Source organism: Tupaia chinensis, unplaced genomic scaffold (genome assembly GCF_000334495.1).
Source record: "Tupaia chinensis unplaced genomic scaffold, TupChi_1.0 Scaffold000628_1, whole genome shotgun sequence".
Classification (NCBI taxonomy): domain Eukaryota; kingdom Metazoa; phylum Chordata; class Mammalia; order Scandentia; family Tupaiidae; genus Tupaia; species Tupaia belangeri.
In genome coordinates this window covers 2,076,540-2,093,529 of record NW_006160148.1, presented here as the reverse complement: position 1 = coordinate 2,093,529, position 16,990 = coordinate 2,076,540, and the positions used below count along the sequence as shown (strand labels likewise).

At 42.5% G+C, this 16,990-nt stretch overlaps 1 protein-coding gene across 1 annotated transcript in view; it reads left to right on the top strand.

Annotated features, from left to right (window-relative positions):
• AUNIP (aurora kinase A and ninein interacting protein) overlaps nucleotides 1–16,736 on the top strand; it is a 20,521-nt gene extending 3,785 nt beyond the window's left edge. The window contains exons 3-4 of the mRNA XM_006159474.3: nucleotides 11,835–11,976; nucleotides 14,877–16,736. Coding sequence (XP_006159536.1) covers nucleotides 11,835–11,976; nucleotides 14,877–15,712 — 978 coding nt within the window. The 3' untranslated portion in view covers nucleotides 15,713–16,736. The remainder of the gene's footprint in view (nucleotides 1–11,834; nucleotides 11,977–14,876) is intronic.
• The last annotated feature ends 254 nt before the right edge of the window (nucleotides 16,737–16,990 follow it).

Here is a 16,990-nt window from a genome sequence, read left to right as displayed (position 1 = left end):
TTAACACTTTGAATATATTTTCCCATTCTTTCCTCACTTGCATTGTTTCCTATGAGAGGTCTGCTGTTAGCCCGATGGGATATCCTTGGTAGGTAACTTGCCGTTTTTCTCTTAATCCTTTTTTTTTTTTTCTTTTTTGGAGAGGTTTTCGCTGTAGGGCTCGTGTGCTTGCCAGAAAGACAGAGAGACAGAGACAGAAAGTGAGAAATCACCCCCCGGGGGGCATGGCCACGCTGCAATCCCTTCTCCTCCATTCTCCTCTCAGGATCTTGGGCACGCACACACACGTGCCTGGCGTGAGTTTAAACCACTGGGTCCGGGATTCGAACTGTGATCGACTACATGGGAGTCCAGCGACATAGCCATTACGCTAACTGCTGGTCTCTTAACCTTAGTATCTTGTTTCTGTCTGTGGTTTTGGTCAATCTTGCTATAATGTGTCTTGGAGAAGATGTTCTTGAGTTGATTCTTTTTGGGGTCCTTTGTATTTCTTAGGACTGGATTTTTGAGTGTCTCTATAGGTTTAGAAAGTTTTCTTGCAGGGGGCCAGCATGTGGTGTAGTGGTTAAAGTCGCTGGACTCCCACATGTGCGACTGAGGTTCGAGCCCCAGACCTGGTGGCTTGCTTTCTCACTTTCTCTCTCTCTCTCCCTGTCCCTCTCTGGTCTAATTAAAATAAATGAATAAAGTTAAATAAAATAATTCTTTAAAAAAAAGAAAATTTTCTTGCAGGATTTCATGGAATAGATTATCAATGTCCTTATGAGTCTCTTTGCCTTCTGGGGTACCAATTATCTGGGTGTTTGATGGTATCTAGTAATATATACCTTATATATTATTCTCATTTTTTGGGCAATTTTCTCAGTCTTCATGGTGCATTTTTCTAGGCCAACAATTTTCTCTTCTACATCTGAGATTCTATTTTCTGTATGATCTAGTCTGCTTTTAACACTTTCAAGGGAGGTTTTGACTTCCTGTATTATAGCCTTCATCTCTAACAGGTCCATTTGACTCTTGCAAATTGTGTGATTCCTCTTTTAGACCTTACAAGAATTTCTTCACCTCCTGGAACTTGTCAGCTCCTTTCTTCTGCAGTTCGTGGTCTCTCTTCTCTTCCATCTCTATTAGCTTCATCATTATGAATATCCTAAGTTCTTTATCAGACATTTCCATGATTTCCATTGAACTGTCTGTGGATGAAGAGGAATTATTCTTTTCCCTTGGAGGAGAGGTATTTTCTTGCTTTTCCATATTTCTTGTGACCCTGTGGTGATTTCTAGTCATCAGATGGATAGTGTGTTTCTTCCTGATTCTTGAAGTTCAATCTGAGCGTTCAAGAGTGCGCAGAAGCAGGTGATCTGGAATCTCTTTGCTGTTTCATTTATATCCCTTTGTGCAGCAGATTCAGTGGATATGGAGGAATATGTTAACCCTAATAGTATTGGGTGTTTGGCTAGGTTCCCTTAGATCCGTCTAGAAACACAGAGAATGGAGGTTGAGGAGCAGAGTGATGAGATAAAAGAAAAAGAAAAGGAAACAGAAAGAGAGAGGAAAAAAAAGAAAAACAAACAAAAAAACCCACAAAGAAACAGAAAAAGAAGGACAAATTAAAAAACAACCAAAAAATGTATTTATTTATTTTTAAAGCAAAAAAAAATTGTGACAAGCGCCACGCAAAATCACAAGTTCTCAGGAGCCATGGAGGAGTCTTTTTTTGAAGGCCTGCCCCTTGCTTCTCCTGGATGGGTGGGGGAAACAGGATTACTAGCAAATAAAGGAGGGGCTGGAAGCTCAGAATACTTTACTTTAAAAAAAAATTTTTTTTTTGAGAGGTTTTTCGCTATAGGGCGCGTTTGCTCGCCAGACAGACAGAGAGAGACATAGAGACAGAAAGCGAGAAATCACCCCCCAGAGGGGATGGTCACGCCACAATCCCTTCTCCTCTATTCTCCTCTCGGGATCTTGGGCATGCACGCACACGCGCCCGGCGTGAGTTTTAAGCCACCGGGTCCAGTACGCGACCCACCGTCGACTATGTGGGAGTCCAGCGACATAGCCATTACGCTAACTTCTGATTCCCACTTTTAAAAAATTTTAAAAAGAAAAATTACAAAAAAAAAAAAAAAAACAAGAAGACAGAGACAGAAGGCTAGAGGGGCTTCCTACCATTCGGGTTTGTGGGCTAGAGGCTGAATTATCAGTAAAAAATCTTCATTTCTCTTTTTTCCCTGAAATCACTAGTTCTCAGGAGCCACAGAGGAGTCTTCTTCTGAAGGCCTGCCTTAAATTTCTTTATATCCTTCCCGGGATAGTCTATGTATGTACAAACAAATGCATCTCATTTCCTTCCTATAAATACTAGCGCTTTTTTTTTTTTTTTTTTTTGAGAGAGAGATTTTTGCTATAGGGAGCATGTGCTCTCCAAAGAGAAAGACAGAAAGTGAGAAATCAGCCCCCAAGAGGATGGCCACAATCCCTTCTACTCCATTTTCCACTTGGGATTTTTGGCACACACACACACACACACACACACACACACACACCCGGCATGAGTTTTAAGCCTCTTGGTCTGGGACTCAAACTGCAGTTGACTGAGAGTCCAGCGACGTAACCATTACACCATCTGCTGGTCCAATAGTAGCATATTATACATTGTTCTGCAACTTGCTTTTTCACTTTTTGCATCCTAGGAATATTTCACATGCATTCATAAAGAGCTGCTTCATTCTTTTAAAAGGAATTTGAGGTATTTCATTATATGGAACAATATTTGTAATATGCAATAGTTTTAGTCTGCTTAGGCTGCCACAATAAAATACCATAGAGTGGGTGGCTTGAACAACAGAATTTATTGTCTTACAGTTCCAAAGGTTACACATCTGAGATCTGGGTTCCAGCGTGGTCCAGTTCTGGTGAGAGAGGGCTTTCTCTGGTTTGCAGAAGGCTGCCTTCTTACTGTGCCCACATGATCTTTTGTTATAATGTGTATACACATGCAGAGAGAGAGAAAAAAATGAAAAAGTTCTTTGGTATGTCTTTCCTTATGTTTTTGTCATAGGGCGTGTGCTATTCTCCTCTCGGGATGGTGGGCACGCAAACACATGTGCATGATGTGAGTTTAAGCCACCGGGTTTGGGGCTTGAACCATGGTCCACTGCATGGGGTCCAGTGACATAGCCATTACACCAACTGCTGGTCCCACCAAAATAGTTTAATTTTACAGAGGGAAAGTGAGAAATCACTCCCCAGGGAGATGCCCATGCCACAGTCCCTTTTCCTCTTCTTGGGATTTTGGGCACACATGCATACATGCCTGGCATGATTTTCAAGCCACCATGTCTGAGACTCAAACTCCAGCCTGCCATGTGAGAGTCCAGCACCTTAACCACCACACCACCTGCTGGCCCTTTTCATTTGTTAATATTTTTTCCCCCTTTTTTTGGGGGGGGCGGGGAGCAGGGCGCCTTTGCTCCCTGGAGAGAGAGACAAAAATAGAGAAAGAATGAAAAAGTACCCTCCTCCCCATTGAGGATGTTCATACCACAGTCCTTTCTCTGTTTCTCCTTTGAGGACTTTGGGCATGCACATGTGTAGTGTGTTCGTTCATTCGTTCTTTCTTTCTTTCTTTTCTTTGTAGAGGTTTGTATTGTTTTGTCTTAGGGTGTGTGTGCTCCCGGGAGCGATACAGACAGAAAGGGACAGAAAGGAAGAAATCACCTCCAGGGGATTGACAACATTGCAGTCTCCTCTCCTCCATTTTCCTCTCTTGACTTTGGTCATATACATGCCAAACATGAGTTTCAAGTTTCTGGGTCTAGGACTCCAAGCACAATTGACTATGAGGGAGTCCAGTGACTTAGCCATTATGCATGAGCTGGTCCCAGGAATAAGTCTGTTTTTTTTTTTTTTTTTTTTTTTTTTTTTTTTTTTTTTTTTTTTTTTTTGCTACAGGGCACGTGTGCTCGCCAGAAAGAGAGACTGAAAGTGAGAAATCACCCGCCCAGGGGGGAATGGCCATGCTGCAATCCCTTCTCCTCCATTCTCCTCTTGGGATCTTGAGCACGCATGCACATGCGCCTGGCAATGTGTTTAAGCCACCAGGTCCAGGACTCGAACCGCAGTTGACTACATGGGAGTTCAGCGACATAGCTATTACGCCAACTGCTGGTCCCAGGAATAAGTGTCTTTTAAAAAATTAATTTATGGGACCTGCAGATGGCCTAATGGTTACGTCACTGGAGTCCCACTTATTTGACTGCGATTTGAGTCCCTGACCCGGAGGCTTGAAACTTATGTTGGGCATGTGTGTCCAAAATCCTGACAAGAAAATGGAGAAGGAAGGATTGCTGTTTGGCCATCCTCCTTGGGGGGGGGGTGATTTTACATTTCCTGTCTCTCTCTCTGGCTCTCTAGTGAGCCCACATGCCTCCCCCATACCAAAAATCTCTAAAACAAACAAATAAATCATTTATAGGCCAGCAGCTAAGGTCTGTGCATAACAAGCTGGATCCCACATAGCCTCCTATGGTTTGAGTCTTCCATCTCTGTTAGCTTTGTCACTTTAAATATTCTAAATTCTTTATCTGACATTTCCATGAGTTTCATTGTACTGTCTAAAGATGAAGAGGAGTTATTCTTTTCCCTTGGAGGAGACATATTTAGTTGTGACCCATATTTCTTGTGACTCTGCAGTGGTTTCTAGTCATCTAATAGATGGTGTGTTTCTTTCTAATTCTTGAAGTTTAATTTCAGCGTTCAGAGGCATGCAGGAGGAGGTGATCTGCAATCTCTCTTCCATTCCATTTTCACTCTTTGTGCATCAGATTCAGTGGGAATAGAGGAATATTCTGACCCTAATCGTATTTAGATGTTTAGAGCCTATTCACTTGGACTTGTCTAAATACTCGGTGGATGGAGGCTGGGCAGCCAGTGAATAAAGATAAAGGAAAAAAGGAAAATAATTATAGAAGAGGAAAAAAATAAAAAAAGAAGAAAGAAAAAAGATAACAAAAAAATCTTTAGATGTTAATTTTTTTTTTTTTTTTTTAGAGAAGTATTTTTGCTATAGGGCGTATGTGCTCACCAGAAAGACAGAGAGAGACGGAAAGTGAGAAATCTCCCCCCGGGGGCGATGGCCACGCTGCGATCCCTTCTCCTCCATTCTTCTCTCGAGATCTTGGGCACACACACACACATGCACCCGGTGTGAGTTTAAGCTACTGGGTCCAGGACTCGAACCACGGTTGACTACATGGGAGTCCAACGATGTAGCCATTATGCTATCTGCTGGTCCCTAGATTTTAATTTTAAAATGCAAAAAATGAAAAATGCACCGCCACGAAAGCAATATATCAGAGCTCAAGTTCAGTATTCATCTCAGGATGGGCCTGGGTTTGTGCCTTTCCTATATGGACTAGGGAAAGGCATAAATTAGGATAATAAAGAAGGGGCTTGAGAGCCCAGAGAATACTTTACCTTAAAAAAAAAAATGAAAAGACACAGGGAGAGACAGAAATGGAGAGAAGGAGAGACAGAAATGGAGAGAAGGTGACAGAGGTAGCCCTACCCACTAGAAATGAATCTGGAGGGAGAAGTCTCAGCAGAAAATCTTTTTAGTCAAGGAAATCAATGTTTCTTAGCTCAAGCTCGGTATCCATCTCAGGATGGGCCTGGGTTTTTGCCTTTCCCATTAGAAATTAATCTGGAGGGAGAAGTCTCAACCGAAACTCTTCATTTTAGTCAAGGAAAGCAATTATTTCACAGCTCAAGTTCCATCTATCTCCAGGAGATCTTTAAAAGACAATCTATTTATAATTTCCATCAAACTTGGGAAAACTTTTCACTATTTTTTTTCTAATTTATTTTTGTTCCTTTTACTTCTTTTTTTTAATTCATGAAATTATCTTGCATGGGCACAAGAGAGGAGAGAGAGAGAGAGTGAGAAGAAGGAAGAGAAGAGAGAGAGAGATCTGTTCACTTGGACCTGTCAAAACACTTGGTGCAGGGTCTTGGCATGCTACCATCTCTGTCTTCAACACAGTTGGCATTTTGTCAGGCCAACCAGAACAGGGATTTGAACTTTGGTCAGCATGTGGCTTCCAACTCTGCTGCCCAGTATGCTATCAGCTGCACCTCAGAGGCTGGGCCTCCACCTTATTTTTTGAAACTGTAATTCTATGTATACTTTATTCCTAGTGATTTTTTTTTTTTAGTTTGCTATAGTGTATATATACTCAGTACAGAGAGACAGAGAAAGGGAGAGAGAAATCAACCCCTGGGGGGAGGGGTGGCCACACACAATCCCTTTTTTTCCATTTTCTTCTCAGGATTTTTGGACATGTGCGCACATATGCCCTGTGTGATTTTCAAGCTGCCAGGTCTAGGACTCTCAAACTGTGCATTTGGCCATGTAGGATCCAGCAACCTTTACTTCCATACTACCTAATGGCCCCATCTTAGATGATTGAAACTTTATTCTTTCCCATCCCCCCTTCCATTTTGTATAGTTTGCCTTGCTCTATCTAAGGTTTATTGTCATTTTCTTCCAAACTATTGTTAAGTCCATCTAGTGAATTTTTCTATCTTCTGTTTCTCTCTCTCTCTCTCTCTCTCTCTTTTTTTTTTTTTTTTTTTTTTTTTGGTAAAAGGTTATTCATGGTAGATAGAAAGGGAACGGGATAGAAAGATGAGTACCCTCAACAGGCGATTCTCATATCATGATCCCTTTTCCCTAGCCTTCCAGCTTGTCAGGATCTTGGGTGCCTGGCATGTTCCAGGTTGACTGGGGATCTGAACTCATTGTCAATGATACAGCTTCCATCACTGTTCTTAGCCTGCTGCCACCTGCACCGCTGAGACTGGGCCTTTCTCGTTATGTTTGTATTTTCCTTTAAATATTTCTGCATATTTATAGTAATTAAATGGATTATTAATTTGCTTGATGGCATTTCTGGGTCTGTTTCTATTAACTTATTTCCCTTATACCAAGTATAGATAACTTTCCTGCTTCTTCAGATATCTAATAATTTTTTATTGCATTCTAGACATCGTAAGTGCTATATTGTTAAATATCTTCATTTTGTTGTCTTTATATAATATTGACATTTGTTTTGGGAGGTAGTTATTTCCTAAGAGCTTAACTCTTTTATTTTCTTCTTTAAAAAAAATTAAATCGGGAACCAGCAGTTAGCGTAATGGCTACGTTGCTGGATTCCCACGTAGTCGACCACGGTTCGAGTTGCGGACCCGGGGGCTTAAACTCATGCCGGTCTCGTGTGCGTGCGTGCCCAAGATCCCAAGAGGCGAATGGAAGAGAGGGGATTGTGGCGTGACCATCCCCCATGGGGGGTGATTTCTCGCTTTCTGTCTCTATGTCTCTCTCTGTCTGTCTGGCGAGCGCACGCACCCTATAGCGAAAAAACCTCTCAAAAAAAAAAAAAATTAAATCATGGGACCAGCAGTTGGTGTAGTGGCTATGTCACTGAACTCCCATGTAGTCGACCACGGTTCGAGTTGCGGACCCGGTAGCTTAAACTCATGCCGGTCTCGTGTGCGTGTGTGCCCAAGATCCCAAGAGGAGAAGGAATTGCGGTGTGGCCACTCCCCCCGGGGAGTGATTTCTCACTTTCTGTCTGGCTTTCTGGTGAGTGCATGCGCCCTATAGCAAAAAAACTCTCCAAAAAAAATTTTTAATTATTATTTTTTAGGGAAGACCAGCAGGTGGTATAGTGGTTAAGGTGCTCTCACATGGATGGATGTAGTTTGAGTCCTGGACCTGGCAGCTTAAAAATCACACTGTGTGCATGTGTGCTTGCATGCCCAAAATCCCAAGAGGAGACTGGAGGAAAAGAGATTGCAGTGTCTCCATCCCACCTGGTGATTTCTCACTTTTCCTCTCTTTCTCTCTTTCTCTCCAGTGAGCACACACAGCCTATGGCAAAAACCTAAAAAAAAGAACAAGAACAAGTAAAATAATAAGTTTTGGGGGGCCAGCAGGTGGTGTGGTGGTTAAGGGCACTGGACTCCCACATGGGCAACCGTGGTTTGAGTCCTGGACCTGGAGGCTTGCTTTTCTCTCTTTCTCTGGAAATGTTAAAATAATAATAAATAAAGTTAAATAAAATAATAATTTTTTTTTGGAGAGGTTTTTGCTATAGGGCGCGTGCACTTGCCAGAAAGACAGAGACAGAGAGATAGAAAGCGAGAAATCACCCCCCAGGGGAGATGGCCACACCGCAGTCCCTTCTCCTTCATTCTCCTCTCTGGACCTTGGGCACACATGCACACACGCCCAGCGTGAGTTTAATCCACCGGGTCTGGGATTCGAACTGCAGTCGGCTGCATGGGAGTTCAGTGACATAGCCATTAAGCTAACTGCTGGTCCCAATAAAATAATTCTTTAAAAAATAATTTTTTTTGGAGAGGTTTTTGCTATAGGGCACATGCGCTCGCCAGACAGAGAGAAACAGAGAGACAGAAAGTGACAAATCACCCCCCGGGGGGACGACCACGCTGCAATCCCTTCTCCTCCATTTTCCTCTCGGGATCCTGGGCATGCACGCACACGCGCCCGGCGTGAGTTTTAAGCCACCAGGTCTTGGACGCGAACCGAGGTCAACTACGTGGGAGTTCAGCGACTTAGCCATTACGCTAACTGCTGGTCCCTAAAATATAATTTTTTTAAAAAAATAGTTTTTTCCATGAGTGAGGAGAGGGAGACCCCAAACATGGTCTTCTTTAAAATTATTTATTAATGATAGTACATGCATGCAGACTAAAAAGAGACAGACACAGAGAGGCAATCTCAACAGGGTCTCCTCAGACTGCATTCCCCTTCCCCTCAGCCCTCTAGTTCATCAGGATCTTGGGCACGTGTGCACATACCTGGTGTGTTTCAGGTTCATATAGCCAACTGTGTGACTTCCAGAGCTACATTTCAGTACACTACTGATTGTGTCAGCAAGACTGGACCCCAACAGGGTATTGACTCCATGATCTACCTCCAGTTTCAGCCACCCCTAGATCATGGGCACATGTGTGCTTGATGTACTTAGGGAGGTCTGTGGATATGAACCGAGAACTTTTCCATGTGAGTTAGCCTTGCAGAGTGTCATGTTTTATTCCTATGTCTCTATCTGCCCCACCCTCCTTTTTTTTTAGGTTTTGCCATAGGGCTTATGAACTCGCCAGAGAAGACAGAGACAGAGAATGTGAGAAATTATCTCCCAGTGGGGATGACCACACCTCCCTTTTCCATCCTCTTGAGATTTTGGGCATGCATACACATGTATCCAGTGTGATTTTCAAGCTGCTGGATCTGGGACTTCAACTGTGGTTAACCATGTGAGAGTCTAGCACCTTACTCCCACGTGGTTGACCACGGTTTGAATCCTGGAACCAGTGACTGACTGTGTGTGCGTGCATGCCCAAAATCCTGAGAGGAGAATGGAGGAGAAGGGATTGCAGTGTGGCTATTGCCCCTAGAGGGTGATTTCTTGCTTTCTGTCTTTCTCTGTCACTCCAGCAAGTGCACATGCCCTATAGCAAAAATCTCTCAAAAAAACAAAACCAAAATATTTTTCTCTTTTTAGGTTGCTATAGGGGACATGCAATTGCTGGAGAGATACAGCGTGGGGGAGTGATGAGAAAGCACCTCCCAGGAGAAATGGCCACGCCACAGTCTCTTCCATTCTCCTCTTGGGATTTTGGACACATACACCCACACACACATGTGGGCCCAGGGTGGTTTTCAACCACCAGATCTGGGACTCAAACTGTAGTCAGTCATGTGGAGTCCAGTGCCTTAACCACCACACCCCCTACTGGCTCCATGCCTTGTGTTTTTCAAGCTGCTGGGTCCAGGACTTGAACTGTGCACTCAGCCATATGGTATCCAGCTGCTGCAACCACCCTGCTACTGGTTGGCTCAGTATTCACTTTACACCCAGTATTTCTTTTAACTGTGTAAAAGTACAATGTTGTTTTGAAATGGAAAAATGAAATGAACTTTGAGCTAGAATTAATTTGGGTTTGGGGCTGGTACAGTGGCCTAAATGGTTAAAGAAGTCAGATCCCACATGTCCGAATGTGACTGAATCCTGGCCCTGATGACTTGGGGGGGAAAAAGCGATGTGTGTGTGTATGTGTGTGTGCACATAATATACTGACAGGATGGAGAAAGGGAGAAAGGATTGTGATGTGACCATACCCCATTGGGGGTGCTTTCTCCCTCCCTCTTTTTTCTGGTGAGAGCTTGTGCCCTCTGGCAATTAAATATAATTTGGATTCAAGTTTCAGACTTTTTTTCCAACTTGCTACGTGAATATTGGCAAATCCTATATCTTTGGCAGTCACAGCTAAACTGAATTGAATATAATCCTATTCTCCCTATTTCTCAGGCATCTCATTAAGCAAATGGAAATAAAAACAAATTACACCAAATAAGAATGGGATTATATTTATAGTTAGCTGACAAAACTCTTCCAACTTCTCCTGTGCATCTTTCAGTTGCACACTCTAAAGTAAAAAGTGACTGAGATGAAAGTGTGGCGAGACTGGTGCTTTCATTGTTCCTCTTAACAGCCAGCTGTTATGGAATGACAGGAACAGTATAAGCCTTTTGTGAGAATTAACTCAGTCTTCATAACATCTTTGTGGTATAGGTACTGTTACTCTGCATTTCACATAGGAGAGACAGACAGAAAGATTAAGTAGCTTGCAGTCACACAACTAAGTGGCCAGTGGCTGAATTGGGATTGATTTGAAACCAAGCTGTGTGGCTCTAGAGCCATGGTCTTCACCACCATGACTAAAATTTTAAAACTATTGAAAATGCATCAAATAGGCAAGCACTATGTCCTAGTAGTAAGGGAGGTGGGTCCCACATGACCCACTGTGATTTGTTTGTTTATTTTTAAGAGAGGTTTTTTTTTTGTTTGTTTTTGTTTTTTTGCTATAGGGTGCATGTGCTCACCAGAGATACAGAGACAGAGAGACAAAAAGCAAGAAATTACCCCCTCAAGAGGGACAGCCACACCAAATCCCTTCTCCTCCATTCTTCTCTCAGGATTTTAGGCATGTACACACATGCGCCTGGCGTTGAGTTTTAAGCTACCAGGTCTGGGACTTGAACCATGGTCAGCTACATGAGAGTTGAGCAACGTAATCATTATACCATCTGCTGGTCCCCCCCACTGTAGTTTTGAGTCCTAACCCTGGTGGCTTGGAAAACATACCAGTCACATGTGCACATATGCCCCAAATCCCAACAGGATGGAGAAAAGATTGTTTTGTGACTATGTCCCATGGGGGTGGGGTGCTTCCCCTCCCCCCTTGTCTCTGTCTCTAGTAAGCACACACACATACCATCCGGTAATTTAAAAATGGGGTGGAGGGGGGATACGCCTACTAATGCTTATGTGGAGTCATTAATTTTCTTCAGCTATTAGGTCATCAGAAAAGTTATGACACATATTTGCATAGAAAAACAAAATATGTCATGACTTTTCCAACGATCCATTATGAAGAGTGAGAGTGCACCCTCTTTGACATTTCTTTCACAAATCCTGTTTATTTAGTCAGCCTGACTCACATCTATGGGGAAACAGAAAGACTGGACTATGGTTGGAACATGTGATTCCTGAGAAAAACACTGCTGGGGTAGTAGGAAGTGGCAGAAGATGATGTTCAGCACAAACTACCTGGGGAATATGATATGAATGATATCCAAGGGGTCCAATGTGTTTCTAAGAGGGTGTTGGTATTTATTGAATCTCCTGTCTGGCAGCTCTTGTAGTATCAATAGATTCTACTGTTGTTTTTCTCCTCTTTCTCAGACACATTTAATCAAACCAGGCACCAAAATGCTAACACTCTTGCCTAGAGAGAGAGAGGTTAATGTTTTCTTTGGTCAACGAAGAACTCCACCTGCAGGCATTCGGCAAACTAGCATTGCTTCCTTCTTCACCTCACAGCCAGGTATGGTGACCCACCTGGGAATACTTCATTATTGGGGAACAAAGTGGAGTGTGTTCATTTTATCATACTGGAACATTTATGCAAAGTGGTGAAACCAGTAAAATGTGTTAAACTTAACTATCCTATTAGAAGTTATAAAACTCAAGAAATTATCACTTTTGAAAAGCTGGATACCCAGAGACTTCAAAAAGTTCATGGAAAAATGGAATTAAAGTACAAGTTACTGGGCCAGGAGGTGATGTGGTTAAGGCACTGGATTTCCACATGACCAACTGTGGTTTGAGTCCCAGATCCGGCAGCTTGAAAACTGTGCCAGGCATGTGTGCCTGCATGCCCAAAATCCCAGGAGGAGAATGGATTACAGTATCGCCAGTCCCTTGGGGGGGGGGGGATGATTTCTCACTTCCCCACTCTCTCTCTGTCTCTCTCCTGCAAGTGCACGTGCCTTATGGCAAAAACCTTTAAAAAAAAAAAAAAGTACATGTTATTTTGTGCAAATAGTTTGAAAGCCATATATAGTTTTTCATAATATGCATTTTCTGTGAACTTTTTAATTTTACATATTTTTGGAGAGATTTGTGCTATTTGGGTACATGCGCTCACTGGAGAGACAGAGACGGAGAGAGTAAAGGTGAGAAATCACCCGCCCCACACACACGGGAACAGCCACGCCACAATCCCTTCTCCATTCTCTTGTCTGGATTTTGGACACGCACTGTGGTTGGCCATGTGGGGGTCTAGTGCCTCAACTATCATGCCATTTGCTGGTCCCCTGCGAACTTTTTGAAGGCTCCACATATATATGCTTTTATAGACATTTTCCTGGTTTTTTTTTTTTTTTTTTTTTTTAGTTTAGCATTGTAGGAATTACTGTTTTTGTTGTTTATTTCTTCCTTCCTTGAGAGAGAGAAAGAGCACTCCCAACAGGGTCCAGATGCTGTTATCCCAACTATCGTGCCATTTGCTGGTCCCCTGCGAACTTTTTGAAGGCTCCACATATATATGCTTTTATAGACATTTTCCTGGTTTTTTTTTTTTTTTTTTTTTTTAGTTTAGCATTGTAGGAATTACTGTTTTTGTTGTTTATTTCTTCCTTCCTTGAGAGAGAGAAAGAGCACTCCCAACAGGGTCCAGATGCTGTTATCCATCCCCAGCCATCATCCAATCCCAGATCATTGACAAATGATGTATTCTGTGTATTCAGGGAGGTCGGCAGATTTGAATGGGGAATCCTCCCATATGGAAGAGTTACAAAGCATTGCACCACTGTCTGGGCACCATTCAGTCTGATACTGAAATTTGTGTTTGCAGATAGAGCAGGGAGGAAAGTTTTACTTCTGAGTTTGGGGTACACAGGGAAGTTACCTGCCACTAGTGAGATATGTCTCAGATTGGGCACAATGAGTGCTTTCTATAAGGTTAACAGATTATTCATTTTTCTGTATGAAGTGTCTCAAATTAGTCAAAGGCTCAAAGATTTTTTTCTTAGAAAAAATGGCATAAAATTGACTTTTACTCATCCTCCTTGTGCAGCTCTTTGTTTGGATGTCCCTTTTTTGGGGGGCAGCAGCCTCAGAGTAGACTGGGGCTTACAGAGCAGGGTTCTTGCCAGGTAGATGGTGTTGGGAGGAGTGCTTTAACTATTTTTTTTTTAATTGGTAGAGGGCTGGTGCACTCACCAAAGATAGAGAGGGAAAAAGCACCTGCTAGTGGTGCATGGTCTTGCCACAGTCCTTTCTTTTCTATTTCTCCATGTTGTCAGGAGTCTGGGCACATACACATGTGTCCTGCATGTTTTTCAAGCTACTGGAGCCAGGACTCAAATCACAGTTGACCATGTGAGATCCAGCTCTTTAAAGTGGGGCTGGTCCTGGGATTACTTTGATGCTTAATGTGATTCTTAGAATTACTTTGTATAAACCTTCAAAAAGCATTCTCCCTCCTCCCAAAATTAAACACTTTCTGCTTTATGTAACAAAGGTAGATTCCCCCCCAGAAAGTTCTCATTTATAATTTATAGTGTATTTGTACTCTATATTGAATTCTTAGACAAAGTTGAGAATCTCACAAAGCAATCAGTCATTCTGCTTTGTTTGTAATTAGAACTTGATATATTTAATTTGGGGAGAGTGGGATGCCTGATAAAATGGAAAGGTTGGATACTAGTAATTGTTTGAATATTGTCCTTCCTTCTGGCTAACTTAGCATCCTAATTTTGTCTTCCCTTCCTTCCCCATGAAAGGGTTTTGAGGAGCCTACCTTCACACTGTCACCAGAAAGTTTTTTGGAGTTGGATGGTTAATGTGGTCTTTGAGACTTTAGAAAGTAGTGTGTGTTGGGTGTTTTTCTTTTAAGGATAATATCAAATAATATTGGTAGAAACCACATTAAATTAAAAAAAAAATCAATGTTCCTTATGTTAAACCACCCTACAAATGAACAATTCTGCTGGAAAAGTAGGCTGTGGTCTGATTACATGCCATGTTTAACTTCATTAAGTAGGGAAGCATCCATATATTTGAGTATTGGAGTGTAAGAGCTGGGATTTAGAAAGATCATTTAGGAGAGAATATCAATATTGAAAACAGGAAGATCAGCTACAAAGTTATAGGAAGAGTGTTAAAAAGGGCCCAACTCCTACTGCACATCTGGAAGCCTTGTGCCCAGTCACAGCATGAGGAGACCTTATCAAGAGTATTTCTCTCTCTCTCTCAAGCATGCATACATACTCCCTATCATTTAGAGGGAAAAAAAAGAGTACTAAAAAAGTCTAAGAACCCTGAACTAGGTAGTAATATAGTAGCCTATGTTAATTTCAGGGGGGGAAAAAAAGAAACAACTAAATCTTGATCAGGGCAATTTTCCCACAGAATAATCATTCTTCATTACTCTTTTACTAGGAAAGACAAATGGCGGTAACCAGAGGAGTGTTTCCCCTCCTGTAGAAAGTCACACTGACAAAGAGTCCAAGACAAACACAACCCAACCAGGCCATCTGATCCAAGGCTTGGGGGATGGTTATATGCCCCCTCCTTTAGCCACTTCAACCCCTTCAGACGTCAAGGAAGCTGGACTTTCTTCTCAGTCCCCACACCACAGAATGGGAACTCCATTTTTGACTGTGCAGTCTTTTCTTCAGCCTGACACCCTAATCCATGCTGGAGAGGGTAAACCACCACTGGCTTCTTCCTTTACTCAGGACTTGGAAAGTTCTTGTTTGCTGGACCAAAAGAAGAGAGAGAAGGATTCTTCAAAGAAAAAGGAATGGCTTTTTGGATCTCAGAAGAATTATCAGGGCATGGAGAGAGGCAGCAAACCTCCTGGGGATAAACGGCTCTTGGACAAGTCTAAATTGGAAAGGAAGGCATCCACCAAAGAAAATAGGCAGGCTCCTGCGCTCTTTCAAACTTACAGGGACTCGTGGAATGGAGAGAAAACAGAATTAGTGAGACAAAGCCCTTGTTCTATTTCTGGGTTTCCCTGGGACAGTGAAAAGAATGATAAGGACTCCTGGAGTCAGCTTTTCACTGAGGATTCTCAGGGCCAGCGGGTCATTGCCCACAACACTAGAGCTCCCTTCCAAGATGTGACCAATGACTGGAAACCGGGCTTAGGGCGGTTTCTTAATAGCCAGTGGGCTCAGTGCCAGGATGGGCTGACTCAGTTAAATCTGCAGCCTGACTCGCTCTTTACCCAGGACTCTGAAGGTAATCCAGTTATTAGGCATCAGTCCTAAATGTTTTAATGAGGGTTTGGTTCTGAAAGTACCTTAAAATGTCAGAGACATAGGAAAATATCTTATAGTTGCAGGGGTGGGGGTGAGTTTGTATAGGCAGGAAGGAGATATGAGATGAAGCTATTATCATTACTGAGCATTTTGTGTAAATAATGTGAGCAGTGCCACTTGTTGAGACAGTATGATTGCATCAGGCCTTTCTCTTGGGAAGAAAGTAACTAGTAAATTCCCTGAGCAGGCAGGGCAGGTATCTATCCCTCCTCTAAGGAGTCTGTATTCAGCCTGGGCAGAGCCACCTCTTTGACCTTTCAGATGTGTGACTAGGACCTTGCTTCTTACAGATGTGTGTTAATCTCTGGCTGTAATCTCGCCCCCTCAATCTAAGCTTAAAACCATGATTCCTGACACCTTTTTGAGGTATATGGGGCAAAGGACTATAATGAGAGATAGAATGGTTTAATGTTAGTTTTAATGTTACAAGCATTTTAAAGTCATATACTCTGTGTTTAAATATCTCTCCCCAAAAAACCTGAGCTATTTAACAGTCCAGATGTAACTATATTTATTACTCTTTTTCTATACGATGGGAGAGAATCCCTTTCGTAAAATTATAAATCCAAGTAAATGTTTACAAAGTTGATTCTGATAGTAATTAAAACATATCCAATTTTAGTTTTGAAAAGCAACATTTTAATAGTGTATACTCTGTCATTGCCCTAGGTCTGATCTGAACACAAGTCTCATTTCACCTGAGTCTTACCCAAGGCATGATCCATCAGGTGGCAGCTTCTCATGTTGCAGGCATGGCACCTAAGAGGCTTAAACAAACCCTCAGGGGGCAAACTTGTGAGTAGTGAGGTGGAACTGCTTTTAAAAGTTTAGGGCAGGCCCAGCTGCAGTGGCATGTGCTGCTAAGATGCTGTGTTACACAGCCTGGGAGGTCCAGGTTTGATTACCAGCCCAACCTGGATGGCCAGGCATGATAGCACATGCCTGTGGTCCCATGGTCCCAGTGGCTCAGGAGGCTGAGGCATGAGGATCACAAGCTTAAGGCTAGCCTGGGCAACACAGGCAGACCCTATCTAAAAAGAGCTGGTGTGGTGCATGTGTGAGCCTGTGATAATTGGGAGGCTGAGGCAGGAGGACTGAGACATGGTGAGACTTTTTTTTTTTTTTTTTTTTTTAAGAGTGTAGGGCAAAATCTGTACAGAAAGGGAAAAGAAAATCCCTGTTTTCTCTTATAAGAGCAGTGCCTTACAAGGAAAAGGAGATCTAGGA